Below are 27618 nucleotides of genomic sequence, written 5' to 3'. Positions count from 1 at the left end.
CCAGGATGGACAGCTGGCAGGGAGGACAGATGGGCTCAGGCAGAGTTTGGCACTCATATTTATTATAGGTTGGCAAGAGTGAAGTTCCCGAGGCAGTGTCACTCCTCGTCATGCATTTTTTGCTGCAACAAGGATAAGAGGTGTGAGTGGGGAGCTGGCAAGAGGGAGAAGTGTGTGGGGACAAATCCCTGGGGCTTTCAGAGGCCTAAGGGAGATGTCCTTGGGGGGAGAGGCAGGGCCCCAGGGATCTTGTGGTCTCAAGTTAGAGGCACTTGTGGTTTAGGGGGATGGAACTGGGGATCTCTGCAGGAGTTCTAGTCAGTGGGGGGCTGTTTTGAGCAGGAGAGTGGATTCTCAGGTTATGTGACCTGTGGGACCCCCAGAACTGCCTACATATGGGGCAAGCAGTGCCCACTCTGAGGGGCACCCAAATCAGGGGGCATGCTAATGTGGAAGTGACTAGTGAAGCCCAGGGAAGGGACCCACCTTGGTGCCAATGTCTCGGCTCTTGGCTCGAAGTTTGTTGACCTGGGACTCAGCGATGTCTGCCCGCTCCTCTGCCTCATCCAGCTCGTGCTGCACCTTGCGGAACTTGGACAGGTTGGTGTTGGCTTGCTCCTCCTGTGGTGGGACAATGGGGATGGGTGAATGAGCTGGAGATGGGCTGTGGGATTCTCAGCCTCTCAACCTGAGGTTCCAGCTCCCTGTCCCTGAGGCACCCATGCCTCATGCATATTCCTGCAACAGCCTTTCCGGGGGTATCCTGCACCTGCCTTGTGCTGTCCTCAAACATGTCCAGCACTCAGAGTCCTTCATGGCCATCCACTGCCCAAGACAAATCCCATGCTGCCTGATCTGGGACCCTTCAGAATCCTGTTTTGCTGCACCTGTCCCTGCGCAGGCATGCTCACCAGCAACTCACATACACCCAGATGTCTTCCCCACTGCCCTGTGCCTAGCTGGGTCCCCTTCCAGGCCCAATTCCACTGCCACCTTCCTGCCTTCAGCTTTGGCTGCCCCATGTCCTGCACTAGCCTTCTGCTGGGTTATGGTGTCTGAATTGTAAGCAGCTTGTAGGTGGTGCCTTCGTTAATTCAGAACACCCGACGGCTCTGAGCATACCAGATGTGTACAATAAATGTTTGAGAGTTACAGCTTATAGCAAACTCTTTGACCAGGCCCCTCTGGGGGAGACATGCATTGGTTCTCACATATAGTAGGTGTATTGATGAGAAAGGGAAGAAAACTCTGAACTCACCGCCTCCTCGGCCTGGCGCTTGTAGGCCTTGACCTTCAGTTGCAGCTTGTCCACCAGGTCCTGCAGCCGCAGCAGGTTCTTTTTGTCTTCCTCTGTCTGGGGATGGGAGGGTGGGAGAAGCCAGTTTGGAGGGGGAGCAAATGCAATCACCTTTCCCTCCTCCATCATTTTACTCTTCTCCCTTTGCCTTTGCTGCCCTCCCTGCAATGGTCCAGGTCAAAGATGTGGTGGGGAAGATTCTCTGACTCCATTGCAGGTCGAAGGGACAATGCAGGGTTGTCAGTCAAGGATCCACAAAGCAATGAAGGCTGAAGTCTTAAAGGTAGAAGTGGGGGGAGGGGCTCAGAACCTATGGAATTTCCTATGTGGTAATATAAAAGCACCAGATCTGTTCCAGCTCCAATCTGGTGGATAAAGCTCCAACCTGGACCTACATAGGTTCTCTTGGCCAGCAGTTCTTGACCAGAAGAGGAATAATGAGGAATGCAGAAAGAAGGGGGTATTATCATAATCCAGATTATTCTACATTCTAATATATTGTACTAGACCAGAATTCAGGCATCGGGATCACTGGCTCCAACATCACTCGATCATTCCTCTCTCTTCATCATTGTATGTGCCAGGGTGCCATTTCTACTTCTGTTCACAAATCACTCTGTGGTTCTGTATCTGTAACCTCTTTCTTGTGCCTCTGGTATCCATCTATCAAATGGACTGACACCCTTGTCTCCTTGGCCTTTTCTTCCCAGGTACGCTGAAAATAACCGGCCAAGGGCACAACTCTGAGCTATGCAAATGGCGGTCTTAAAACATTCTGGGGTCCTCTTTCTCTGTGGCCTTCTCTTTGTGTGCCAGAAGTTCCATGGAAGATTTCTGTGTCTTTTCCCCTCGCCTGACTCTTAACCCCACAGTCGAAGGTGGAAAGATTCTTTGGACTGTTCTGAAGTCTTCATGGTAGCACTTTGAGTTATTTAAAAAAAAAAAAAAAAAAAAAAAAACCTGGGGAAAGGCTAGTTAGAGGGGTTTTCAGGAAGTAGAAGTAGATTCTTCATTTGCTGGAAAAACTCACAGGCTCAAGTCAAACTGACTGCACAGGGTGAGAAGAAGGTTAAATCTACCAACAGCAACTCAAGGAGGAGGTAACAGGAGCCCTGTGTGGGTGGGGCAGCGGGGCCAGAGAAGCCACTTCCACATGTACTCCTGGCCTCTGGCCCCCGCCGCACCTGGTAGGTGAGCTCCTTGATGCGCCGCTCGCTCTTCCTCATGCCCTTCACCGACTCTGAGTTGCGCTTCTGCTCGGCCTCCAGCTCCCCCTCCAGCTCCCGCACTCGCGCTTCCAGCTTCTGCAGCTGCTTCTTGCCGCCCTTGAGGGCGATCTGCTCCGCCTCGTCCAGCCGGTGCTGCAGGTCCTTAATGGTCTGCTCCATGTTCTTCTTCATGCGCTCCAGGTGGGCGCTGGTGTCCTGCTCCTTCTTCAGCTCCTCTGCCATCATGGCGGCCTGTGTGCAGGAGAGAGGTGGCAAGGAACACGGGCCCAGGGCCGGGGCTTTTGCCCCCAAAAGATCTCCTTTCTCCCATCAGGCCCTCAAACCCTCAGAACTGCAGAGTTGGCTTGGTGTCACAGCACAGCGGCCTGGCCTGGCCTGAACCCAGGGCCTTGCTTGTGTCTTTAGAGGAGGCAGAAGGTGGGCGGTCACTTACATCCGTGATGGCCTTCTTGGCCTTCTCCTCGGCATTCCTGCACTCCTGTACCGCCTCCTCCACTTCCGACTGGAGTTGGGTCAGGTCCGACTCCATCTTCTTCTTCTGGTTGATGAGGCTGGTGTTCTAGACATGGAGAGAGAAAAATGATCAAATATATACTGCACTTTGTTACCTGATTTCATACCCTTTCTCCAGAGAGAATTAAAGGTGGTCATTTTTTTAAATAACAACAAGCCTGCTTTTAGACTCTTCCTTGTTTTGTACCTGCTTTCCCTTTTCCTATGAAAGTGGATACATTCTAGACATTGTATCTAAGATTACTAAATTCTGAAAAAAGACTTCAAATAGCAAAAGGTCTGCAGTAATACCCTGGAGCTCTTTAGAAACATGTTTTTGTAGGAGCATGCCAATATTCCAAGGAAAATGGAAACAACTTTCTACCGGGACAATATTCCAGAGATGTTTACAGCTGTACCAAGAATGTAGTGGGGTAAGGAAGAGCGGATGAGGTAAGCGAATGATGTCATTCTCACATATACTAAAGAACAAGACTCCACAGGGCACTGTAAAAGGTGGGCACAAAGTCTCATGGCAGAGTATAACTGAAAACAGTGTGGGTGGGTGGGACTGCAGAAAAATGGTGTTCTATCCAGCTTCGTTTGCAAGAGATGCAGTTATGCTTCTTTAAACTCCCAAACTCTCATCTTTACAGAGCAAGCTGGAGGCTGTCCTTTAGTTCAAGAATATCAAATAACAGGATACGTTCCACTGCTCCCAGATTTGTGACTTTGGCAGGTATCAGCAATCAATCATGACACTCTTAGCTTCTAAGCAGAGATGGCTTTCTCAATACAATGGTTCTGCAGCCACCACAGATGAGAGTTGGCCTAAGAGAGGAAATGATTTCTGACCCTGGCTAGATGTGCTCACTTAGAACATCTGGCTTTTCTAGATGTCCTGGGCTCTGCACTCGGCAGGTTTCCACAAGGTAGCTCCTGACCCTCTCACCTGGGAATGCAGCAGCTGCACCCGCTCGCTGGTCTCAATCAGCTCCTGCTCTGCCAGCTTCCGAGACCGCTCTGTCTGCTCCACCATGGCACGCAGCTCCTCCAGCTCAGCCTGCAGCAGGTTGTTGCGCCGCTCCACAATGGCGATGTTCTCCTTTAGATCGTCGTTGGCGCGGACCGCGTCGTCCAGCTGAATCTGGGTGTCCTGAGGATCAGGAGAGTGGGCATGAGTGGGGAGCCAGCCTCGGTGCCCTTCACTGAGGGCACCTGTCAGAGGTCCCTGCAGTGACCCAGGGTCAGGAGGAATCTGGTGCCTGTGTTGAGACACCACTGCTTCTTCAGGCCACGTGGAGGCCAGTCTCCTCCGGGTGAGGGGACCTCCTCCCCCTGTGTACCTTCAGCAAGCTCTGCAAGCTCTTGACTTGCTTCTGGGCCTCGACAGCCATGCGGTTGGCGTGGCTGAGCTGGATCTCCATCTCATTGAGGTCTCCTTCCATCTTCTTCTTCACCCTCAGGGCCTCGTTGCGGCTGCGTGTCTCTGCGTCCAGGGAAGTCTGCAGCGAGTCCACCACCCGCTGGTGATTGCGCTTGGCCTGTTCCATCTCCTCGTCCTTCTCTGCCAGCTTCCGCTCGATCTCTGCCTTGATCTGGTTGAACTCTAGCTGGGCCCGGAGGATCTTGCCCTCCTCGTGCTCCAGGGAGGCCTGGGAAGGGGTGGGGCGAGGGCGAGCAGACAGGGCACAGGGCAGGGTTGGGAGAGAGGATGAGAAGATACAGGGTGTCAGCCAGGACTATGGCCCAGAGAAGAAGAGCTGAGAAGAGATGGGGAGGTGGGATCTGCATTCATGCCCCCCATGGTGCTATTGGGGAGAAAGTGCTGGACTCCCTGGGCTTCCTCTGTCAAGGAAAGGGTCTGGACCTCACAATTGCCAGACCCTCTGGCACTAACACTGCGTAAATTCCTGACCTGTCTAAAGTATTATAGAAAAGAGAGGAATTTTTATAACCACAAATTCAAAATTTTATCTTTGTTTTCCAGGTCCCTCACCCTTTCCTGAGAAAAGTTAGAGCCCAGAAAACTCAGGGCTATTCCCAGGTGCATAAAAATGAAGAGTAACAATAGCTAATATATATTAAGTGCTTAAATGTGTTACCTCACTTAATCTTTATAATAATCATGTGTAAAATTGTATGAGGTATGTGCAATTAATTCCATTTTACAGATGAGAAAACTGAGGCAGAGAGTGATTAAAGATTTTGCCCAATGACACAGTGAAAGTCCTCAAGCTGTGTTCCAACTCAGGCCTGTTTGACTCTGGAGCCCACACTCCTACCCACTGTTTAAGTGGTTATTATCATGGCCAGACTCCAACTTTTAAAACCTGGTAAGAAACAAAACCTTTGGCGTCTAATCAGACTGACATTTTCCTTTGTGCAGACCTTGGCTTTGGAGGCAGTAACGGTTAGTGAATAGTGGGTAGATAACGTTGAACAAAGAATATGGAATGAATAGATTTTGTCTTGGGTTCGGGGTCACCTGCAGGTGAGGGAGATGTGGGAGACAGTGGCAGACCAGGGTTGGGGTGCTGGGAGCTCTCGGCCCTCACCTCCGCCTCCTCCAGGGCTGACTGCAGCTCCAGCTTCTCGACCTCCAGCTGTTTGCGGACCTTCTCCAGCTCATGCACATTCTTTCCTCCTTCTCCTAGCTGCTCAGTAAGGTCCGAGATTTCCTCTGGGGACCAGAGGGCCAGAAAGCTCAAAGCCTGTGTTCCCCCTGCCCCCTCATGGCCCTCCCTCCCACCAGCTCATCTCTGGCCTCTTGGACCCCCAGCACACCCTGAAGGTTCTTGTTCTCCCGCTTGAAGGTCTCCAGATGCTCCAGGGACTCCTCATAGGCGTTCTTGAGCTTGAAGAGCTCTGTGCTGAGGGAGCGAGCCTCCTTCTGTGAGGACTCCAGCTCTGACTGCGACTCCTCATACTTCTGCTTCCACTCGGCCAGGATCTGCCCGGGGACAAGGCTCACTCTTCAGCCCCCCAGCCTCAGCCCCCCAGCCCTCCTGCTTCCCAGTGCCCCAGCCCCCAGCCTCAGCCCCATGTCCAAGATCTGTCCCTGGTCCCGAGCCTGGGCTCAGCCCTGCCCTCCTCCCCAACCTCCAAGGAGGACGGCTCTGGCCTCGCACTGAACCCCTCACGCCCCCTTGCCCTGCATGCTGGCTGCAGCCCTCACCCGGGGCCCACCTTGTCGAAGTTCCTCTGCTTCTTGTCCAGGGCTGCAGCAGCAGCATTGGAGCGCTCCACGTCCACCATCAGGTCCTCAATCTCATTCTGTAGCCGGTGCTTCGTCTTCTCCAGCGAGGAGCACTTGGCATTAACAGCCTCCACGGCCTCCTCGGCATCCTGCAGCCGCTGGGCCAGCTTCTTCCTGCCCAGGTGAGGGTGGAGGGTGTGTGTGTGACTCTACTGGGCAACAGCGGAGCCTTGGGTGGACCTCCTCCCACCCCCTCCCTGTATCTCCTTGAGACGCCGTAAGTCCAGCCTAGCAGGAGCTGAGCCTGCTCGTGCCTGGAACAGAGTCCGCCAGCCTGTGCTGCCCAGGCATCCTCCCTACCTGCAGTGGCATGTGGGTGTCAGTGCCCCCTGCCCTCGCCCCCCACACAGGCTGATCGACGGTAGCTCCTCTGACCAACAAGCTTTTTGCTCGTCTTATACGTGAGCATCAGGTATAACCCGGGCCAAAAGCTCGCCTGTCACAGGAAGCGGGTCAGGGCCAGCCAGAGTTCACAGAGTATAGAGTTCAGGCTTTCTTCCAAGCACTTCTGTTGCCCTCCGAGTTCCTCCTGTCTCTTCCACTTCCTTCCCATGACCACTCTGCGGGTCCCCACCCCAGGTCCTCTCACCCCTTCCTCTCTGAGAGTCAGGTTAAGGGGGTATCTGGAGCTCACTTGGCTTCCTCGAGCTCCTCGGTCCGCTGAATGGCGTCCGTCTCATACTTGGTCCTCCACTGGGCCACCTCTGAGTTGGCCTTGGACAGGACGCGCTGCAGCTCAGCCTTGGCCTCCGTCTCCTCCTCGTATTGCTCCCGCAGCAGGTCGCAGTCATGCCGGGCCGACTGCAGTGCGTGGGCCAGGGCGTTCTTCGCCTGGGGAGGGGTGGGCACCAGGAGGTGGGAGGGACTCCCTGTGCCCCATTCTCTAGATGCTCTTCTTGTCTAGTACTTCAACCAAGCCCAGCCTTATTCACCATGTGGGCTGATATGAAACCTCACTGTCTGAGGAGTTTTCCAGTCTGCTCACCCCATTCCCTTAAGAATAAGGAAAGACGCATTCAATGACGTTTAGCTGCAGGGCAGAACCTAGACTGGAGGGTCTTTCCCTTGCAGAGGACTCTCTCCAGCTCCAGGCTCCATTTCTGGCATTGAGGTGAATTGCTCCAGGGCTGCTGTCAAGCCTGCCCACCCTCCCCACTGGGCCTCACCTTGCCCTCCTCCTCCAGCTGCCTTTTGAGGTCCTCCATTTGTTGGGTATAGGAGAGCTTCCCCCGGGTCAGCTGCGAGATTAGCGCCTCCTTTTCCTCTAGCTGCCGGGCCAACTCTCCTGGAGGTGAAATGAGAGGGGCTCGTGGGCCATTCCACAAGTTATGTCCTGCTGTAGGCAGGTGCAGGGCTGGTTAGAGGCACCCACCATTCTCAGTCTGCAGCTTGGCTCGCTGGGTGGTGAAGTCGTTCAGGGAGCGTTGGGCCTCTTCTAGCTTCACGCGGTACTCGTTGGCCTGGTCCTCCAGCGTCCGAGAAACTTTCTCCAGGTTTGCCTTCAGGAAGCAAGACAGGAAAGGTGAGTGTGGGAGGGGCTGAGTTGACCAGAGGAAGGAAGAGAGGGTCAGAGATGGGGAACGCCAGAGGGCAGGAAGGAGACACAGAAGGTGTGGGAGGGTGCAGTCTGAAGAGGTACTTGAATTAAAGAAAGGAGGAACATGAAGAGATAGGGAGAGGAGAGCCACAGAGGGGCAGGAGAGAGAGGAAGAGAGACTAAAGGGTGATGAAGGGAATGAGAATGACAAGGGAGATGTTGGACAGAGAGAAGGCGTGGGGGAGGTGCCCCTGTGCAGGGGAGAGGGAGAGGGGAGGCCGAGCAGAGCCTGCCTTGGCCTTGATGATCTGCTCCATGTTGGAGGTGACGTCGTCCAGCTCCAGCTTGAACTCGCTCTTCTCCTTCTCCAGCTTCTGCTTCACCCGCTGCAGGTTGTCGATCTGCTCGCCCAGCTCTGCCACGCTGTCGGCGTGCTTCTTGCGCAGGGCGGCGGCCGTGGCCTCGTGCTGCAGCGTGGCCTCCTCCAGGTCCCGCCGCATCTTCTGGAACTCGGCTTCGCGCTTCTTGTTCATCTCGATCTGCACGGACGTGGCCCCGCCGGCCTCTTCCAGCCGCTCGCTGATCTCCTCCAGCTCCCGGGACAGGTCTGAGCGCAACTTCTCCACCTTAGCCCTGGCGGTGCGCTCCGCCTCCAGCTCCTCCTCCAGCTCCTCGATGCGCGCCTGGGTCAGACACAAAGGGCTCAGACCCACTGCCTGGACCCCTCCACTGGAATCCCCCCGGCTCTAAAAGGCTACCGGGAACTCACGTCCCTCTCAAGCAGTGGTTCTCAACCAGGGGCAATTTTGTGCCCCAGGGAATGGTTGGCAATGTCTGATTGTCATGACTTGGTGGGGCTTGCTACTGGCATCTAGAGGGGAGAGGCCAGGGATGCTGCTGAACATCCTATAATGCATAGGCCATCAATAGCAATTTGGTTGAAGCTCCCGAGGGCATCTCAGACCCAGTCTGAGCATCTGCAGCCCCGAATCCTGAGAATCTGTGTTTGAAGGGGAATCCTAGGATCCTGTGAGATCAAGAAGTTCAGAGTCCCCAGATTCACTAGGCTCTGTTCCACTATCCATAAGGCAGGAAAGTGAGTGCTTGTGTTTTACAAATATTTGTGACAATATGCCTCAAAACAATCAAATACCTTTGCAATTCTCCAAGTTAACCACAAAGTCCAATCAACCATATTCCTTGCTCTCCCAGGCTTGCTGTGTTTATGCTCAGGGCTGGGTTTCAAGACGATTGCTCCCTTCCAGGCCAGGAAAGTGCTAGCAGGGTACTCTCCTCTTCACCTCATCTCCTCATCCTCTTTAAATGCCCTTACCTCACTTTTTGGACCTAAGCCTTGGTCCTGGCTAAATTGGGAGAATATCCTATCCACCATTTTGATCTGTTGTCTGGTTAGCCAGGAGCAAAACAGGGGTTCAGTGGGAATCCCTTCACCTGGGGTTATGGACAGCTTTAAAGGACTGTTCATGGATGAGTCCTAGGAGCAGCAGAGAGGACCACCGTGCCTCTGCTCCCAGGATGGAGAAGGTGAGACTTCTGAGCAAGATCTTGGGGATGAAGGAGGAGCCATAGCCTATTGCCAAGACCTGATGAGATTAACAGGACTGTTATTCTGAGTCCAAGAGGCCAAAGAAGTTGCCCAGACCTAGGGTAGAAGAACTTGAGGATGGCCCGACATTCTAGCTAAAACCCAGAAGGGGCATCCAAGAAGATGGGAGGGCAAATTACCAATGAAGGTGGGCCAATCCCTGTGCAGCCCCAGAGGAGTGGAATTGTGTTCGTACATTACTTGCAGCCTGGGCCATGGGCCTCAAGTGCAGAGGGGAGACTACCTCTTTCTACCAGCCACAGTCTGCCCCAAAGTGAGAGGACAAGGTCCTGCCCCAGTAGTTGAGTTCCTGTTGCCCTTGGGGTCACTATGTCAAGTCCTGGCCATGTAGCTTCTGTAGCTCTAAAATGGGGATGACAGTGGACTTCAGGGCTCTTCTGACAAACCCGATACTAAAAGCATATTGCGGTTTGAGGTTCATTAAAGCTAAGGGAGACTATGGCTGTTCACTTAATCTTGACCTGCAGAGGAATGAGAAGGCCATGGAGAAGACAAAACAATACCTTCTTAGGCTAGTGGTTGGCTGACTTCTCTAAACTGGGCTATATTAATATGATACCTGTATAGAATTTCCTAGTTGACAAAGTGGTTTCAAATACATTATCCCCTCTGGTCCTGTGTGGTAGGTATTATCAGTGTCATTTTACAGGTGAGAAGAGAAGAGAATCTGAGGATCAGGGAGGGTAAGTGACTTGCTCAAGGTTGTAGGAATTGGCTCTTATCATGAGTGCCCTATGGGGACTCAGCCTGGGTTAGTGACTGGGTTAGTATCAGGAAGAATGTGAACAGAGCAGCTCACAGGAAGGTGCTCCTTGAAGCTTTTTTTTTTTTTTTTTTTTTTTTCACCTTACATTCAGAGGGCAGAACTACCAGAGGAAGGGTTAGAGGATAATAGAGCTCTATCATTTGGCTTAGCGTAGAAAGTTCCTGAGGCAGAGCAGATCTCAAAAGGAGAAGCCCTTTAGTAGGTACGAGTCTCCCTTCTCAGTTTTGCTAACACAATGTATTCTTGCTCTACAGAGGAAGGCTAGTGTTCCTGAGTGCCTGTAAGTCAGGGATGGTTGGATCTGTGAGGCTGCCTGGAGTTCCAGATATTGTGTAGAACCCTAAGCAGCTGCTGCAGCCTCAGTCACCTCAGGGCTATTGAGCTCCCACTTTCCTGCACTGGGGAAAAAAAGTCACCTGATTTTCCTTCAGTTTCTTCTGTAGCTGAAGGGCCAGTGCCTGCTCATCCTCAATCTTACTGTTCTGCTGATTAATGTCAAACTCCTTCCTGCAGGAGAAGGGTGGGGGTGGGGGAGTGACAAATAACCTTCCTTCCTCCGGCACTCGTTGTCTTCTTGGCCTTAGTACACCAAAATCAGCACCTCCCCCTCCCCAGGCCAGCCCAGAGAGTGGAGGAAGAGGGCTGTGATTGACCTCATTCCCATTGTGCCCAAGGCAACAGTGGGCAATGGAGGTGCAGCACCCTGCATTCTATCTACCAGGTCAGACACCTCCATTAGCCCCTCCTGGCCACCACAGTGTCCTACTTCTTGAGCTTTTCTTCCAGCTGCAGTTTATCATTTTCCAGGTCCATGATGCTCTCCTGTGTCAGCTTCAGGTCGCCCTCCAGTTTCCGCTTTGCTCGCTCCAGGTCCATGCGCACCTTCTTCTCTTGCTCCAGGGATCCCTCCAACTGATGAGAAGAAAATAAGCAAAGTGTGGAAAACATGACATCCACAGTGTATGCTCTTTTGCCTCCTTCTAAACTTGAAGTCCAGTGGGATTGGAAGTCAAACCAGTAGAGAAATCCTGCAAACACAAAGGATTCAGAGACCTACTCTAGTGAGGAACTACAGAGAGTAAAAAAAGCTCCAAGGGCCATAGAAGTCAATTCTAGGGATCAGGACTTTCTGGGTCATTGGTGTTGCCTGCAAAATCTTGCTCTGAGAGCAGAAGCATGGTTATTACTACTCACGTCATCCACCTGCTGCTCCAGCTTGACCTTAGACTTGGACAGGCTGTTGACCTTGTCCTCCTCAACCTGAAGGTCATCCAGGGCCTGCTGATGGGCCTCTTGTAGAGCTTTCTTCTCCTTGGTCAGCTTAGCAATGATCTCATCTAGCCCAGCCATCTCCTCTGTTAGGTTCTTCACCTGCCGACCAAAAACCCATCCCCTTTAGGGTCAAAGATCACCAGCCTGGAGACATCTATGGGGACTTCCACGCCAAGGACCAGGACCACACTCTAGTCTGGGAGTCTTGAGGAGACCTGGGCTGAAGCCAGAGGGAGCTGCCCTCACCTTGTTCTCTGTTGCATGCTTCTCCTTCTCCACCTTGGCCAGTGTCAGCTCCAGGTCATCAATGTCTTTCTTGAGTTCCGAGCACTCATCTTCCAGCTTGCGCTTCTTGGCAGTGAGCTCCGCGTTCATCTCCTCCTCGTCCTCCAGTCTCTCATTCATCTCCTTCACTTTGGCCTCCAGCTGAATCTTGTTTTTGATCAGCTGGTCGCAGCGCTCCTCAGCATCATTGAGGTTGTCTTGTTCCTGGGAGAAGAGAACAGGGAGGAAGCTGATGGTTAAAGAGAGGAGACCTAGGGTTTTAAAAAGAGCTGGCACTCCTAGACTCCCAGTACCTCGTTGTGAGATGGGCTATAATCTAGGGGAGGGGAGGCGAGGGCTGAAGAGATAATCATGCGGCCTCACCGCCTGCACTTGGAGCTGCAGGTCATTCTTCTCCTGCAGCAGGGACACCATCTTCTCCTCCAGCTCCTTGCGGCGAGCCTCGGACTTCTCCAGCGTCTCTTTGATGCGCCCGAACTCTTCCTTCATGGTGGCCATCTCCTTCTCTGTCTCTGCGCTCTTCAGCAGCGGCTTGATCTTGAAGTAGAGCTTCATCCAGGGCCAATTCTTGACACCCATGAAGGCCCGAATGTTCCACTGGATTACCAGCAGGGCATCCCTGACAAGGAAATGTGGAGGCAGGGTGGGGCACTATGAAAGAGCTTCCCAATCATGGGCCCTACTAAGCAAGTTCATAGGCATGTAGACTTCTTTCCTGTGCACACCCACCTCCAACATCACTACACTGAACATGGAGTTGCCTGATAAATATTTGTTAATCAATTTGATGAAAGGGCAGTTTATATCCTCCCAGCTAGGATATTAGTGGTAATGGAAACTACCACTTATAGAATGTCTACTCTGTTCAGTTTTTTGATTCTCATAAGAACGTCAAATATGTTAAAAATTATGTAGGGGTTTACGTATAAGAATGTCTATAATAAGTATGTAAGTTATGAAGCATGAAAGCAAAATGACTATCCATGAACCTACCACCCAACCAAGAGCTGAAATGTTACCAACCATTAATCTACCTGTGCATTCCTTCCTACACCCCTGCTACCCCACCAGGAGCAGCCGCTGCTTTGAATCTTATTCTTCCTTTCCTTGCTTTTTCGAAAATTGTTTTAATCGCATATGTATGTATCTTTATTTTAATTTAATTTAATTTATTTTGGGATGAAGTTTCACTCTTGTCGCCCAGGCTGGAGTGCAATGGCACAATCTTGGCTCACTGCAACCTCCGCCATCTAGGTTCAAGCAATTCTCCTGCCTCAGCTCCTCAGTAGCTGGAATTACAGGTGTCTGCCACCATGCCCAGCTAATTTTTGTAATTTTAGTAGAGATGGGGTTTCACCACGTTGGCCAGGCTGGTCTCTAACTCTTGACCTCAGGTGATCCGCCTGCCTTAGCCTCCCAAAGTGCTGGGGTTACAGGCGTAAGCCACTGTGCCGAGCCGTATGTATGTATCTTTAAACAGTGAATGGCTGGTTTTGATTATTTATGAGCTTTATAAAAATTACATCATACTGTGTGTATGCTTCCAAGATTTGCCTTTGTTTACTAACAATATGCTTTAATGTTCAAACATATTGTACCATGTAGTTGGAGTTCACTTCTTTTCACTGTTTTATAATGTTCCGGTGAATGACTGTAATACTATTTACCCATTCCCCTGTGGATGGAAATTCAAGTTGTTTTAAGATCTTTGCTATTATGACCAATGCTGCTAAAAAGATTATTTTTCATGCCATGGTGTACATGTATAAGAGTTTCTCTTTAGGAATGTACTCAGGAGTGGAATGGAGAAGTATGCAGCTGTTCAACTTTAAAAGATAGTGATAAACAGTTTTCCTAGGAAGTTGCACTGATGTACACATCTGTAAGCAGTGGATCAGGCTTCTTAATTTTTGTCAGTCTAGTGATTTTTAAAACTTTTTAAAATTATTTTTTCTTTCATTTTATTATTATCTACTTCTTTCTTTCATTTTTTAAAATTTGTAGACATCTGAGCAAGCAAAGTCTAGTGTTTTAAAATGGTATTTCATTGGTGTCTTAATTTGCATTTTACTATAGAGAATTTTCTTAAAAAAAGAAGAAGAGGAATTTGCAATGAGATTCGAAGTGGTAAAGTAACTTTCCCAGGCCAGATGGTAGGTCTGAAGCCAGTTCTCCTGACCCACACCTAGTTGACATTGCAGATATGCGTCTATATCTCTAGTGCATGCCTCCCTTTTCCTGCTGTCTCACCTGCGTTCCACTATCTTCTTGAACTCAATGCGCATGAGCTGGCCCCGGGCTTGGGCCTGCATACGCGTGATGATGCGGCTCAGTCTCTCGTCCCGCATCTCCTCCAGCAGCCCCAGCAGCCCTGCCTTGAAGAACACCTGCAGGCAAGGGGTAGATGCAACAGGCCGCAGCCTCAGAGGGGAGTATCCAGGGTGGAAGAAGAGGGTGGAAGACCCTGCATGAGCTCCCAGGTGACCCATCACCCCATGCCTTCTAGAAGCGAGAGTAAAAATTAGACAAACAAGACTGGAGTGAAGCCTGGGTTTCAGCCCTTGATAAGGTTGATAAAGAAGCCAGAATTAGGGTTCTGCCTCCTAAACTCCTCTCTGCTCCACTCAACATGGCCACCTGCCCTGCAACCACCCAATGGGGCTCTAGACTCACCTTGGTGTGGCCAAACTTGTACTGGTTGTGGTCAATGTCCAGGGAGCTGAGCAGCTTCTCTGATCCCTTCCTGCTGTCAATGAACTGTCCCTCAGGGATGGCCGCTGGGTTCAGGATGCGATACCTGAGGAAGGAAGTGCCCAGAGTCACTCATACTCTGCAGTGATCTGCTCTGCCCATAGAATTCCAGGACCACCTGCAGCCTCCCATTCCCCACCAGAGTAGCCCTGGCTTCCCTGTTCTCTGAGCTCTGGGGCGCCCTCATACCCACCTCTGCCGGAAGTCCCCGTAGAGGATGCGGTTGGGGAAGCCCTTCCTGCAGATGCGGATGCCCTCCAGCACGCCATTGCAGCGCAGCTGGTGCATAACCAAAGGATTGTCCATCACCCCTGTGGCAGGAAGGAAGGGAAAAGGGTCAGCCTTAGGGTAAAGTGGATGGCAGCTGTCCTCCCCAGACTAAGGCCTTCTCCTGGCTCACCAGGAGCCTTCCGCTCGTTGGGGATGATGCAACGCACAAAGTGAGGATGAGTGGTCCTCAGGTTGGTCATCAGCTTGTTCAGATTTTCCTGGAGGCAGATGAAGGTGGGGAGTTAGGAGCCACAAGGACCATCTCTTAGGCCCTTAAACCCCGGTTCCCAGACACTCTTCACCAGAATCGTCAAAGGGACAGCGGGTGGTACATAATTTATGACGTGAGTTTAGGCTTGTGTGGAACCTACACACCAAAAAATGACTACGTAACTCTAGCTTCTTTCCTCATTAAACTCAAGCATCAGAATAGGTGATGCAGCCAGAAGACTCTGGGCTGGGCCATTCCACCAAGTGTCCTGGCACCCCTGGGCCCTTCTTACCCGGTGGAGAGCTGACACCGTCTGGAAGGATGAGCCCTTTTTCTTGCCTCCTTTGCTTTTACCACTCTCCCCTAAATAACGAGAGGAGGAATAATGAACAGGAGCTGGAAAATAGAGGAGCCCTTGAGCAGAGGCAGAGCTCTGCTGCTAGCTTGGTAGCTCTGAGACTTTGGGTAAGGAATTCTCCAAGATTCAGTTTACCATGAGGATAACAGTAACAACTTCCCAAAGTTGTAAAGAGGATTAGATAAGACCACTCCTCTGGGGCAGCTCACTGGTGCTTGCCCATAGTAGGCACTGACATACATCAGTGCCCTTAGCCCTCCCTCTTCTAGACTTGCCCTTCCTTCTTATATCTTTCCACGTTCTACTTTTCTTCTTCTTCTTCTTCTTTTTTTTTTTTTTTTGAGATGGAGTCTCACTCTGTCGCCCACACTGGAGTACAGTGGCACAATCTTGGCTCACTGCAACCTCTGCTGCCCGGGTTCAAGTAGCTCTCCTGCCTCAGCCTCCCGAGTGACTGGGACTACAGACATGCGCTACCACGCCAGGCTAATTTTTGTATTTTTAGTAGATAGGGGTTTTCACCATGTTGACCAGACTGGTCTCGAACTCCTGACCTTGTGATCCACCTGCCTCGGCCTCCCAAAGTGCTAGGATTACAGGCATGAGCCACTGCGCCCGGCCTCTACTTTTCTTCTTACACTTTATCTTCTTCATTTCAAGCCACATCCTTTCTCTTCCTTTTCTGAACTGGAGGCTCCTTTGTTCAGTGTCCTCTCAATGTTTGTTGAGAACTCCCACATGCATTGCTCCCTGCTGGGCACGGTACAGGGATGCATGCGCCACCCTCACTGACTTCCAGTTACTCCCAATCTTGATGAAACATGAGACAGCTATATCAACACCCATAACGCAAAGCAGAGAACGGCAGGTGCTACAGAAGCCCAGGTGGACGGTGGTGAGGTGAGCCAGGAGGTGGCTTGACTCATGGGCTCCCCTGTGCCTGCCTCTGGAGTCATGTGCTTTGAAGCATCAGGACCCTGGCCCTTTGTGCCTTCAGAAGTCCCCTGGCCCAGCGCAAGGGCTGCCCACTTACCAATATCGGCAGATGCATAGGAGGAGAAGAGAGTGGCCATGAGCTTGAGGGAGGACTTCTGGTACAGGGCCACAACAGTCTCGTTGAGAGGATCCTTGTTTTTTTCCAGCCAGCCCAGGATGTTATAGTCCACGGTGCCGGCGTAATGGATCAGGGAGAAGTGGGCTTCCTGCTTCCCCTTGATGTTGCGTGGCTTCTGGAAATTGTTGGACTTGCCTAAGTGGTTGTCGTACAGCTTGGCCTTGAAGGTCATGTCGGTGGCCTTGGGGAACATGCACTCCTCCTCCAGGATGGACATGATGCCCATGGGCTGAGGGCAGGGTGAAGAGGCAAAGAGAGAATCACTGAGCACGCTCCCAGGCTTCCACAGTCCCACACCCTGACAGGAAAAGGACTCTAGAGCCAGTAGCACTGGCCTGCTGAAGGGGGGTTGTGCTGGTACCTCTTAGCCCAAAATAGGAATCCAGTATTCCTGGAATTAAAAGAGCCCCTTCCTCCCTCTTTCTGCCCAGTGGATACAACAAAGAGCCATGCACTCCTAATCACCCTCCGCAAGGCCCACAGTGCCTCACAGCACAGCCTCTTCTCTCTGATGGCTCACTGCCCCAGAGGCAGGAGGGCAGGGACAGATGTGTGTCAAAGGCACTGGGCCAGGCTCTGTCTATATGACACCAGTAGCAATTCTTCAAGGGTTAGATAGAAGGATCCAGGTTCTTCACCACGCTCTGCACGTCCAAAAACGTGGTGGTTCTTGACTTTTGACTTTTCTTGGGGGCAGGAATCCTTTCAAGAATTTGTTAAAACTAAAAACTGTCTCTCCAGAAAAACACATGTACACACACACACACGTACACACACACATGCACACACATGTATGAAGGTACACATGCTTTTGTCACACACAGTTTTGTGGGATTCTGAGGGCTCTGAAAGATGAGAACTCTGGTTAAGAATCTGGATAATGACTCAAAATATGTGGGGAAGCTCCCATTTTCTGAAGGCCGTGGCTGGGCTGGGTGTGGATCAGACACTCCTGGCTCTGGCCTGTACTGACAAAGAGCAGAGGTTTCCTGAGAGCAAGTCAGACCTGGGCCACAGGGCCTTCTGTCTGTGGTCTTGTCTCTTCTCAGGAATGCCCATAGGCAAGAGAGCTGGAGACTAGCTTATTTCTCAACCAACAGGAAGGTGGTGGGAGGCAAACATCTCTAATTTCAGCCTAGGATCTTTCCATGAATGACGCTTGTCATGGGCAGTCAGAGGGGCCAGGGGCCTCTCCTTCACCACATCTCACTCTTAAGACACTGAGGGGACCACCACACAGGGACATAAAGTGCAAGCTCCTGGAAAAGGAAGAACGGAGCGGGGATCATCCTGTTCATGCCCATGACTTCACAGTGGGGAGAAGCTGGGCCTGGAGAAAGGCCTGGGATTTTGGGACTCTAGTTTCTTGTGTGTAGAAGTCACTCGGCCGCCACTTTGGATGGCAGAGGAGGGAACATAGGTGGTGAGGCCAAGAAGGCACCTTCTCGATGAGGTCGATGCAGGCCTGCAGGTCCATGCCAAAGTCAATGAATGTCCACTCGATGCCCTCCTTCTTGTACTCCTCCTGCTCCAGCACGAACATGTGGTGGTTGAAGAACTGCTGCAGCTTCTCGTTGGTGAAGTTGATGCAGAGCTGCTCAAAGCTGTTGAACTGCAGGGGGAATGAGGGGTGGGAGCAGTCAGGAAGTGGGTGTGAGTGGCCATTGGGGCTGTGCCCGTGCACTGTGCCTGAACCCAGCAGGGCGTGGCTGGTCCCCTCCACATCAGGGCAGTGGAGGAGGGCTTCCCCTGAAGACAGGGACAATGACTGCCTCTGTCACCGCACAGTACCCACTGCCTTCCTGTGTCTGGTCCACAGCTGGCTCTCAGCAAATGGCTGTTGAATGTGGGAGCCAGCGAGTGATTGCTCTCCCCCTCCCAGGGGTCCCAACTCACATCAAAGATCTCGAAGCCAGCGATGTCCAGGACTCCTATGAAGTACTGGCGTGGCTGCTTGGTCTCCAGGGTGGCGTTGATGCGTGTCACCATCCAGTTGAACATCTTCTCGTACACTGCCTTGGCCAGTGCCCCGATGGAGTAGTACACCTGCTGCACGCTCTGCCCCTTGGTGACGTACTCGTTGCCCACTTTCACCCGAGGGTGGCACAGCCCTTTGAGCAGGTCAGCTGAGTTCAGCCCCATGAGGTAGGCCGACTTGTCAGCATCTTGATGAGAGGGAAAGGAGTAAGTGAGCACTTTCTTTCTTTCTTTCTTTCTTTCTTTCTTTTTTTTTCTTTTTAAAGATAGAGTCTTGCTCTGTCACCCAGGCTGGAGTGCAGTGGCACGATCTTGGCTCACTACAGCCTCCACCTCCTGGGTTCAAGCAATTCTCCTGCCTCAGCCTCCCGAGTAGCTGGGACTACAGACGTGAGCCACCACGCCAGGCTAATTTTTGTATTGGTAGTAGAGACAGAGTTTCACCATGTTGCCCAGGCTGGTCTCAAACTCCTGACCTCAAGTGATCTGCCCACCTTGGCCTCGAAAAGTGCTGGGATTACAGGCATGAGCCACTGCACCTGGCCTGAGTGAGCATTTTCAATGAGTGAGCCTCCTTCTCTGCCCTGGGGCCAAGACTTTAGGAAGCATCAGGTCCAATTTCTTCTCCTTAAAGAGGAAGAAATCAAGGCCTGGAAGAGCACAGGGCTTGCTGTGGCTGCTCAACCAATGTGTGCCTGAGTCAGGCTGGAGCCCAGGCCCCCTTATCCAGCCCATGGTCTCTTGCCACAACCGGCTCTTAGCTCTCTCTCTCTACATCTCTGGCATCTCTGGGCCAGGTCTTTCGCAAGCACTGCTGTGGGCATATCGCCACCTTCACTGTGTCCCTCACCTCTCCAGGGCAGGGATGTGGCTGAGGGGCTAGATGTCCTCTGCTCCCTGTCTCCTTCGTTCTCTACCCCAATGTTTAGCCCTGGACTGGCCATGCTGTCCTCTCCATCCACATGTTACCGAATCTGACTGGCTGGGAGATCAAGACCCCCAAGAGTATATCAGACAGCACCATACGCCCACCCCCAGCCTTCCAAATGTGCCACCTAACATGGGGATTTCTCTATTTAGAGGAGTTATTTGGTGTAATTTCAAGAATGTTGTAATAACTGTTGGTATGTTATCATGAACCTCAGGTTGACATTTTGATCTGGGCAGACTTGGAGACGAGTCCCTGAAGGTAGGAAGGAATGTTCTTGGGCACCTGTCTAACACTGTTTGCACCTTCACATTTTCTCAAAGGACCTCACAGTAGCCACCAGAGGAGTAAGTAAAGATCGTTGATCCATTTCACTGAGGAGGAAACTGATGCACGAATGCCCTAGGCTGTGTCCTGACCCCTGGCCCACTGCTTCCCAAATAGAACATGGTATGAGCCCACCAGGGGCTTACCCAGGGGCTGAGGAGCAAAGGCCCTGCATTAGTGATGGTGATGTGCAGAGCTCAGGGGCTGTGCTTCCTGGGGCTGGGCGAGTCTTGGGCACGGAGGAAAAATCCCCACCTCAGTTCTGGTGAGTGCAGGAGGTTGAGGAATTGGTGGGATTGCGGTGGACTCTCTGTCTGCCCACTTCTCCCACGTCCCTGTCCCTCACCATCCCTCAACACACCCCGCTGCCCCACAAGCCTCAGAATCTCTAGGATCTGAGTCCCTCGGAGAGCCTGGTCAGCACCTCCGGCCTTCCCAGTGCTGCCTGCCTGCCCCTCCCACCTTCAGTGCCATCTGGCTCCGCCTGCTCCTCCCGCTGCTTCTGCTTGAACTTCATGTTCCCGTAGTGCATGATGGCTCCCGTCAGCTTGTAGACGCCAGCTTTCTCCTCTGAAGTGAAGCCCAGCACGTCAAAGGCGCTCTGGGACAGAGCGAGAAGCAAAGAGAGGAGTTGGAGCAGTGGCCCCAGGAGCTCCTAGGGGCCCTTGAACGGCCGCAGCAGCCCCCTCACTCACATCGGTGGCCATGAGCTCCTCGGAGTCATCAATGGAGGCCACGGACACCTCTCCCTGAGACACGAAGGCGTAGTCGTAGGGGTTGTTGGTGACCAGCAGCATGTCTGCACCAGGCAAGGGGCGGAGCAGGGGCAAGGGGGCAGGTGGAGGGCAGGGAAGAGGCAGGGAGAGTTGGGAAAGGGAGGGAGGGGGCAAGGAGGGGTAAGGGATGGGGAGAATGGAGGAGGGGAGGACAGGGAGCAGGGAGAGAAAAGAAGTCAGCAAGGACCAAGAGGGAACCCAGAGGAAGTGAAAGGGTAGAAGAGGGGCCCTGGCAGGGGCTCCAATAACAAGGAGGAGGGAGGGTGGCAGGGGAGTGACACATGGGAGATGGAGAGGCAAATAAAGAGAAGGCAAAGACAAGCTGAGGGAGGAGTGGAGAGAAGGGTGGAGAAGGAGTGAGGTGTGTGACTGCACAGGGAGGCGAAAGGAGATGCAGGTGATCTTGGGCGGGAAGGGAGACAGAACTGGCAGAGTGAGCAGAGGAGGAGGGAAGTGAGCAGCAAGATGGGGGCACAGTGGGGAGCAGGAGGGCCCTGCCCTGCACACAGCTGGCTTGGGGAGGGCAGCAGGGACAGCAGTGGGTTGGGGGTGGCAGGCAGGCTCACCCAGCAACTCCGGCTTCTTGTTGGACAGAATCTGGTAGAAGATGTGGTAGTTTCTCTCAGCTTTCAGCTGGAAGATCACCCGGGACTTCTCCAGCAGGTCTGAGGTGGGCGGAGGGGAAGAAGGCAGGTGAGGAAAGAAAGAGATTAGAGCCAGAAGAAGGTGGCCATGGGGGCAGGGGTTACCCACAGCATGATGAAGAGGGCCAGGCGAGAAGACGTGGGTTAAACAAAAAGGATCCTAAAGCCCAGAGGCAAATGCAGACAAAGACAGGAGATGGCAGGAATGATGAGACTGGCCACCAGGCAGGGAGAGAAGGCAGAGGGGGACCTGGAGGGTGGCAGCCTCCCTGTTGGTACTCACAGGTCTCTATGTCCGCAGAAGCCAGCTTTCCAGTGGCCCCAAAGTGGATCCTAATGAATTTCCCCTGGGGGACGAATGGGACAGAGTAAGGGAACTGGTGGGAAGGACAGAATGAAATCCTGGACCTTTATTCAGCCCAGAAGTCCTGGATGGTTCTGGAAATGTAAACAACCTCTTTGGTGTCTCAGTTGAGTATAAGTGAAGCCGGGCAGAGGATGCCACCCTCACACAGTGTGCAGGGACCTCCTAGTGGAACCTCGGCCCAGAGGGGAATGCACATGGAATGCCACCTGCTCGTACCCCTCATATGATCTCACCTAATCCTCCCAGTATTAGGTTTCACAGGTGAAGGAACTAGGGCTCAGAGAGGTGTGAGGACTTGCTGAGCAAGTGGAAAGTCAGGCCTTTGGCTTCAAAGCCTAAGCTCTCTTCCCACCAACATGTGCATGTTGATATCCCAAAGGCAGATACAGTACAATCAACTGGGTGTGGCAAAACAGCACCCCTTTTCTCTTGTCAAGGATGGATGAGGCCATTGGGAGTGGTCAAAGGCACTCACGAAGCGGGAGGAGTTGTCGTTCCGGACAGTCTTGGCGTTGCCGAAGGCCTCCAGAGCGGGATTGGCCTGGATGATCTGGTCCTCCAGGGTGCCCTATGAAAGGAACAGAACTACAAGGGTTCATCCTCCATCCACCTCCAGGCAGTGGTGAGAAGGCAGGGAGGCTGCCTTGGCCCTGAGGAATGGATGTTGGGGGCTGGGTGAACCTCTGGTGGGTCTGCAACTCCGTAGGATCCTACCCAGACCTCAGGGTGAGTGTCTGCTGTCAGGAAGGTCTTCCACACTGGGCTGACCATCGGAAGTCCAGTTCAGTGTGGCTGTCCCCACCACGTCACAGGTAACTCGGGTCAGCCTGCCCCCCCACCCCTGTTCTGCCGAGCCTGTGGCCCCCATGGCACCTTGTTCGCATTGGCATTGTCCTTCTTGCCACGGTCACCTATGGCTGCAATGCTGGCAAAGTACTGGATGACACGCTTGGTGTTCACAGTCTTCCCCGCCCCGGATTCTCCCCTGGGGGCCACAGGAACCAATCAAAACTCAGAATTCCTACTGTTCTCCATACAGCATGCTTCCCTTCCCAGCCTGGCCATCAGAGCCCAGCACTCGGCAGGATATGCCTGTCATGGTTCATTGCTCTGGCTCCCCTCTAATAAGGGCTCAGTGCCCCATGCTCCCTGCAATGCCAGCCTTAAACCTCTCCTCCCAGCTACACCGCAGGCATCAGCCTGTATGCCCCCAGCCGAGTCCCTTCTGTGGGAGGATGGCACTTGCTCACGTGATGAGGATGGACTGGTTCTCCCGATCTGGAAGAAAAAAGAGGAGAAGCAATGGGGTGAGGGCTGAGGGTCTGGGTGGGTGTCCGGGAGGAGGGGCAGAGGCCAGGGGCCACCAGGCTCACCTGTCAGCATGTACTGATAGGCGTTGTCGGAGATGGAGAAGATGTGGGGCGGGGCCTCACTCCTCTTCTTGCCCCGGTAGGCGGCCACCACCTCAGCATTGTACACCGGCAGCCACTTGTAGGGGTTGACGGTGACACAGAAGAGGCCCGAGTAGGTCTGGAGCAGGAGACAAGGCTGGTCATGAGGTTGGTAGGGAGAACCTGGGACAGGTGGTGGTGGCAGCCAGGCAAGTCCCTGTTCACTTCAGCTGGCTCTACTCCTCCTGTGACTCACTAGGGGTGGAGTGGGGAAGGGGACTTGGGTCCCTTGGGAGAGTCCTCCCCCTTTCCTTGGGATAGCCTCCCTGGCTTATTTTGGCCTCCATGCAGGGCAGGAAAGTCTCTGCAGTGTGCAGGAGCCACTCACATATATCATCCAGGCCGCGTAGCGCTCCTTGAGGTTGAAAAGCACCGCGGGCTCGTGCAGGAAGGTCAGCATGGCCATGTCCTCGATCTTGTCGAACTTGGGTGGGTTCTGCTGCAACACCTGGTCCTCCTTCACAGTCACCGTCTGGAGGGGGCACGTAGGCAGGAGGATGGGTGACCACACTCCCTCTGGGACCCTTGCCGGCATTGCCCACTGACCTCCTCCCAGGACACAGGCCATGACTTAGCCTTGCTCCCCTTGCTCTGACCAGTGCCCCAGCCCCTACCCTCTATGTCCCCTGGGACACTTTCCCCAGATAATGTCTCTTCCCACTGTATCTCCCATCCTGAGACTGTCCTAGGATACCTGTCTCTTGCCAGATGCCCAGACCATCCTGGGGACACCCTGTGCCCATGACCATCACTCTTCAGTCCCTATGTTCCAAGGATCTTGGGGCAAACCTGGAGACTGGCAGCTCTCAGATGTGTGCACACCTTATGCTGACCCCAAGGCTGTCTCCCATGGGCAGTGCTCTAGAGTATCTGTTGCTCAGGGCAAACCTTCACCCCTGCTGGAAAAGCAGTTCACCCATCTACTCCACACTCCCCATCCATCACTGTTGGTGTGGTTTGATTGGCAGCAGTTTGCCATGCTCTGATGTCACTAGATCCTGCCAATAGGTATTCCAGTGTTTTTTATAGTGGAGAAATCCGTGGCTCTAAATGACTAAATGATTTGCCTGCACAGCGACTAGCGGATGGCAGAGCTGGGATCAGAGTCAAAAGCCCCAGGGGATTGTGGCCTGTTATTCTACACTTTAATGGGTTGTAACATTCAGTCAACAAGTTCATGAGACACACAGCCCTGAGCCACAGCTGGTAACCAGGGGTGATTCTCTTGGCTGGCATGAGCAAACCAGGGACCAGCAGCTTCTGAGTGCCAGTCAAGGATGGAGTGCTTAGCTCAAAAGTTTCTGATCTTTGTGTTCATCTGGGTCTAAGAATTTACTCTTGATTTGGTTGAACAGAATTTGAGAAAGTGGACCCACAGAGGAAACTGAGGCACAGGGAAGAGGGATACAAGTGCAACAAGGGGGCATCATTTAATGCTGTGTTTGTGCCCTCTTTATGTACAAGACCCCTCTGAGACAAACACTGAGGTCATTCTCCCTCAGCATCCTCTCTGGCAAGGGGCACATGGCCCTGGGTGGCACCTGTTGCACCTGCTTAGGTCAATTTGAGAGGGATTCTGGGCTCCTCAAAGGAGCATGTCCTGGCATCCCCACTGGCCTTGGTTTTTCTCCAGCCCTCTCAGTTCCCACTGCAAGTGGCTCTACCTCTGCATCTTCTTCCCCAGACCTCCTTCCCTTCCGCCCTGGCGCCATGCCCCACTCACCTTCCCATTCTCGGTTTCAGCAGTGACCTTGCCCCCTTCCCGGGACACAATCTTGGCTTTGACAAACTCTTCCTTGTCGTCCGGCACGAAACACTCAGTGCGAATGTCAAAGGGCCGGGTCTGGGCCTCTAGACGCTCCTTCTCTGACTTGCGGAGGTACTGGGCCGCTGCCCCAAAGTCAGCCATCTGGGCATCAGTCATCTTGGCGCTCCTCTGGGTCAGAGACAGGAGGGCTGTGTTACTCCTGAGGGGGCCCAGGCTCCAGCGAGTGACTTTGTCCTCTGCAGCCCCCCTCCCTGCACCTGCTCCTCTCCTCCACCCTGGGAGAGGCACCTGCTGTTGCACCCTCCCCGACTCAGGGCTCTGCTTCTCTTGCTCTCTGAGGTGACGCTGAAGGACAATCTCTGTAAGGGGTTTGCCTGGGGTGGCATTGGCTGGAGTTTGCTGAGGGGTGACGCTGAGTGCTTGGGACAGCAGAACCCTGGTGCAGCAATCTGGCTCTCAGGAGAAGCGTGCCCTGCTCTCTGCAGAGAAAATGGGGGAAGTTCTCACCTGGTTATCCCTTCACGGAGAATCCTGAAGAATCTGAACCGTGGGTGGAGCGAGGAACCACAGAGGTAGAGCCGGGCAGAAAGAACAGATGAGGAGACTGAAGAACAACAGAGGCAGGCCAACCGGGGATGGAGGCAGCCCCAGAGCACAAACAGGCAGGACAGACCAGGGAGTCAGAAAAAGAAAGACGCAGAGGCAGAAAAGAAAGGGCACCGAGTCAGTACTAGTGTGAGGGACCGGATGTGGAAACAGGGTTGGAAGCAGAGAGGCAGGGATGTGAGAACATGCCAAGAAGGAAGGGCAAGGGAGAGAGACAAAGAAGCTTGATTGTGACAAGTGTCGATGAAGACCAAGAGGCAAAATAAAACCAGGATCAAGGGAAGGAAGCCATCCAAAGGAGGAAGGAAGATGGAAAGATGGGAACAACATGTAGGAGACACAGAATGATGCAGAGAAAGAAATGGAGAGTCAGAGAAGAAAAGAGGTTTCTGGGTTTCCTGTGGAACCCCCTTGTGTCAGGGGGAACTTCCCTGGGCCTGGAGATAGGCAGTTTTAACAGAGCCCTTAGGCCTCCAACTGATCTGCACCCCACTCCTGGTGAAGGAGGTCCCTCACGGTGGGGGATCTATGGACAGGATACAGGGCATCCCACCCCAAACCTCCTCTTACCTGGGCTGGAGGAGTCTCTGTCTGTCCTCAAAGCTCCAGTTCCTTTATATCTCATTTCCCCCACCCCCTGTCTAAATTTGGAGTCCTTCCGGAGGGACCCTCCCTCCCACCACTCTTCCCTCCTGGCTCCTCCTCCTTTGATCCTTTGGCTCTGGAGGTGACAGGAGGACAGCAGGGCCCCCAGATTTGCCCATGAAAGGTCTGCTGCCTCAGCCTCTCTGGCTCCATGGCCTTTTTTTAGTCCTTGGGCACATTCCTCCCCTCCAAAGGGCTGATGAGCAGATAGTGGGAAGACAGGACCTTCTCGCACCGCCTCTCCCACCCCACCATGGCCCTTACCTCAGTTATTTTTAACCTGAAGGGTGAATTGAACACATGGGTGAGGGTCACCTTCTCCTGCAGGCCAAATGCCTGTCCTCTGCCTCCCAACCATGGGCTTTCCTCCCCTGTTCCCCAGCCTCTCCTTCCCACTCTGACCTGCCCTCACACAGCCCCAGGCTGGGAGCATCTTCCTGCTCTTGGAACCGGAGTCCCCAGTGCTAGGGACTAAAAGCTGGAGTATGGTGCCCAGGGAAGGGATCTGCTGTCCACTTCCATGGCTCAGTTTTCTTTCGTCAGGAACTTCTGTCCTGGCCTCAGTCTGCACAAGTGCCATGCCTGGTCTCCTTCTATTCCCCAAGTCTCCAGACAAGTGTCCTCCCGAGGTCTTGAGGCCACCCTGGTTTGGGGACACATCTGGAGTCCCCACCCCTTCCCTGATGCCCCTGATAAAGTAGCCATCATCCAACCTGCTCAAACAATGGAAGGGATTCTCCTGCCGCCTCAGGCAGATTTTCACACAGAGCCCCAGTTCAGCTCTCTCACATGTAGACGTGACCGTGTCTGTGCCCATCTTCAGCCACACATGCAGATTTTTCACACTTACCCACTCAAGCTTGCAGATTTCTTTTCTACTTTCTTTTGTGTACACGGATGCACACATTTGCACGTCCACATTTGCACACATAGGCTTTTGCCCTCCCCTGCCACTCTCTGCTCCTGGGGTGGGGTGGGCAGAAGCAGATGGTGTTAATCCCAGGGCCTGAGGGAGGAGGGGGGTGGGTGGGGGGCTGCCCCCTTCTGCCTCTCCGGGCTGCCAGAGGGTGCAGGTGCCTGGCAGGCCTGGGGATTTACACCAGCTAGTCCCCAGGCTCCACATTCCATGGGGGTGGGGCTCTGTTGCCTGCCCCCTCCCCAGGCAGAACTTTGATGCCCCCTTCCAAGCCCTCCAGGGCTAATACTCACATGCCCTTCTTTGTGGGTGTCCTCAAGCACCCCAAGTCCTCAAGGCTTTGCTCCCCATCCTCCAATGCTGCCACCTCTCAGAGGCTGTAGGTGTCAGGTCTTCAGCAGGCTGTTCCTGTTATGACTAAGAGTGGACATTGTGTTCAGGAAACAAAGCCAGACTCCCCTGCTCTGGCTTTCCCCCCACCCTCACACCCAGGAACACTCTCCCAGCCCCCCTCCCACCGGTTTACTGTCACCTCTCAATATAGCTCTAGGGTGTGGAGGTGGGTAGGGAGACAGGGGTCAGCTTCTCTGGGCAGGAGCACTTTCCATTGAGATGTGGCCTCTCCCCAAGCTCCGTAGGACGCAGCTGCCCCGTTCCTGGGCTCAGGAACACACCTCTCTCCCCAGGGCATTTGGACCTTTTCTCAGTGTCCTTGGAGGGACCTGAGTTGACCCCACATCCCCAT

General features: G+C 53.2%; 1 protein-coding gene across 6 annotated transcripts; it reads right to left on the bottom strand.

The window, feature by feature from the left end:
• Positions 1-40: 40 nt before the first annotated feature.
• LOC103231478 (myosin-6) lies at positions 41-27553 on the bottom strand. Of its 6 annotated transcripts, XM_073012924.1 has the most exons (41): positions 27406-27552; positions 27167-27290; positions 26808-26920; positions 24995-25185; positions 24662-24874; positions 23267-23410; positions 22861-23017; positions 22738-22765; positions 22361-22472; positions 21963-22055; positions 21404-21467; positions 21043-21141; positions 20396-20499; positions 20163-20301; positions 18365-18633; positions 17910-18080; positions 16388-16697; positions 15289-15359; positions 14916-15003; positions 14709-14826; positions 14438-14561; positions 14015-14151; positions 12128-12383; positions 11726-11968; positions 11402-11578; positions 10974-11119; positions 10624-10714; positions 8108-8497; positions 7650-7776; positions 7444-7562; positions 6912-7108; positions 6208-6391; positions 5806-5971; positions 5577-5701; positions 4365-4673; positions 3971-4174; positions 2960-3085; positions 2482-2757; positions 1259-1354; positions 487-621; positions 41-122 (listed from the first exon to the last, which is right to left on the bottom strand). In XM_073012924.1, the coding sequence occupies exons 5-41, from the start codon at positions 24860-24862 to the stop codon at positions 99-101; spliced, it is 5820 nt and encodes a 1939-aa protein (XP_072869025.1). In that variant the 5' UTR covers positions 24863-24874; positions 24995-25185; positions 26808-26920; positions 27167-27290; positions 27406-27552; the 3' UTR covers positions 41-98. The 6 variants fall into 6 exon arrangements, with proteins under 6 accessions (XP_072869025.1, XP_072869023.1, XP_072869024.1 ...); XM_073012922.1 differs by lacking the exon at positions 24995-25185 and having other exon boundaries at positions 27406-27553; XM_073012923.1 differs by lacking the exon at positions 26808-26920.
• Positions 27554-27618: the final 65 nt, after the last annotated feature.

This window comes from Chlorocebus sabaeus, chromosome 29, assembly GCF_047675955.1.
Source record: "Chlorocebus sabaeus isolate Y175 chromosome 29, mChlSab1.0.hap1, whole genome shotgun sequence".
Classification (NCBI taxonomy): Eukaryota; Metazoa; Chordata; class Mammalia; order Primates; family Cercopithecidae; genus Chlorocebus; species Chlorocebus sabaeus.
The sequence above is the reverse complement of the archived record's forward strand: the minus strand, read 5'-3'. Positions and strand labels throughout refer to the sequence as shown.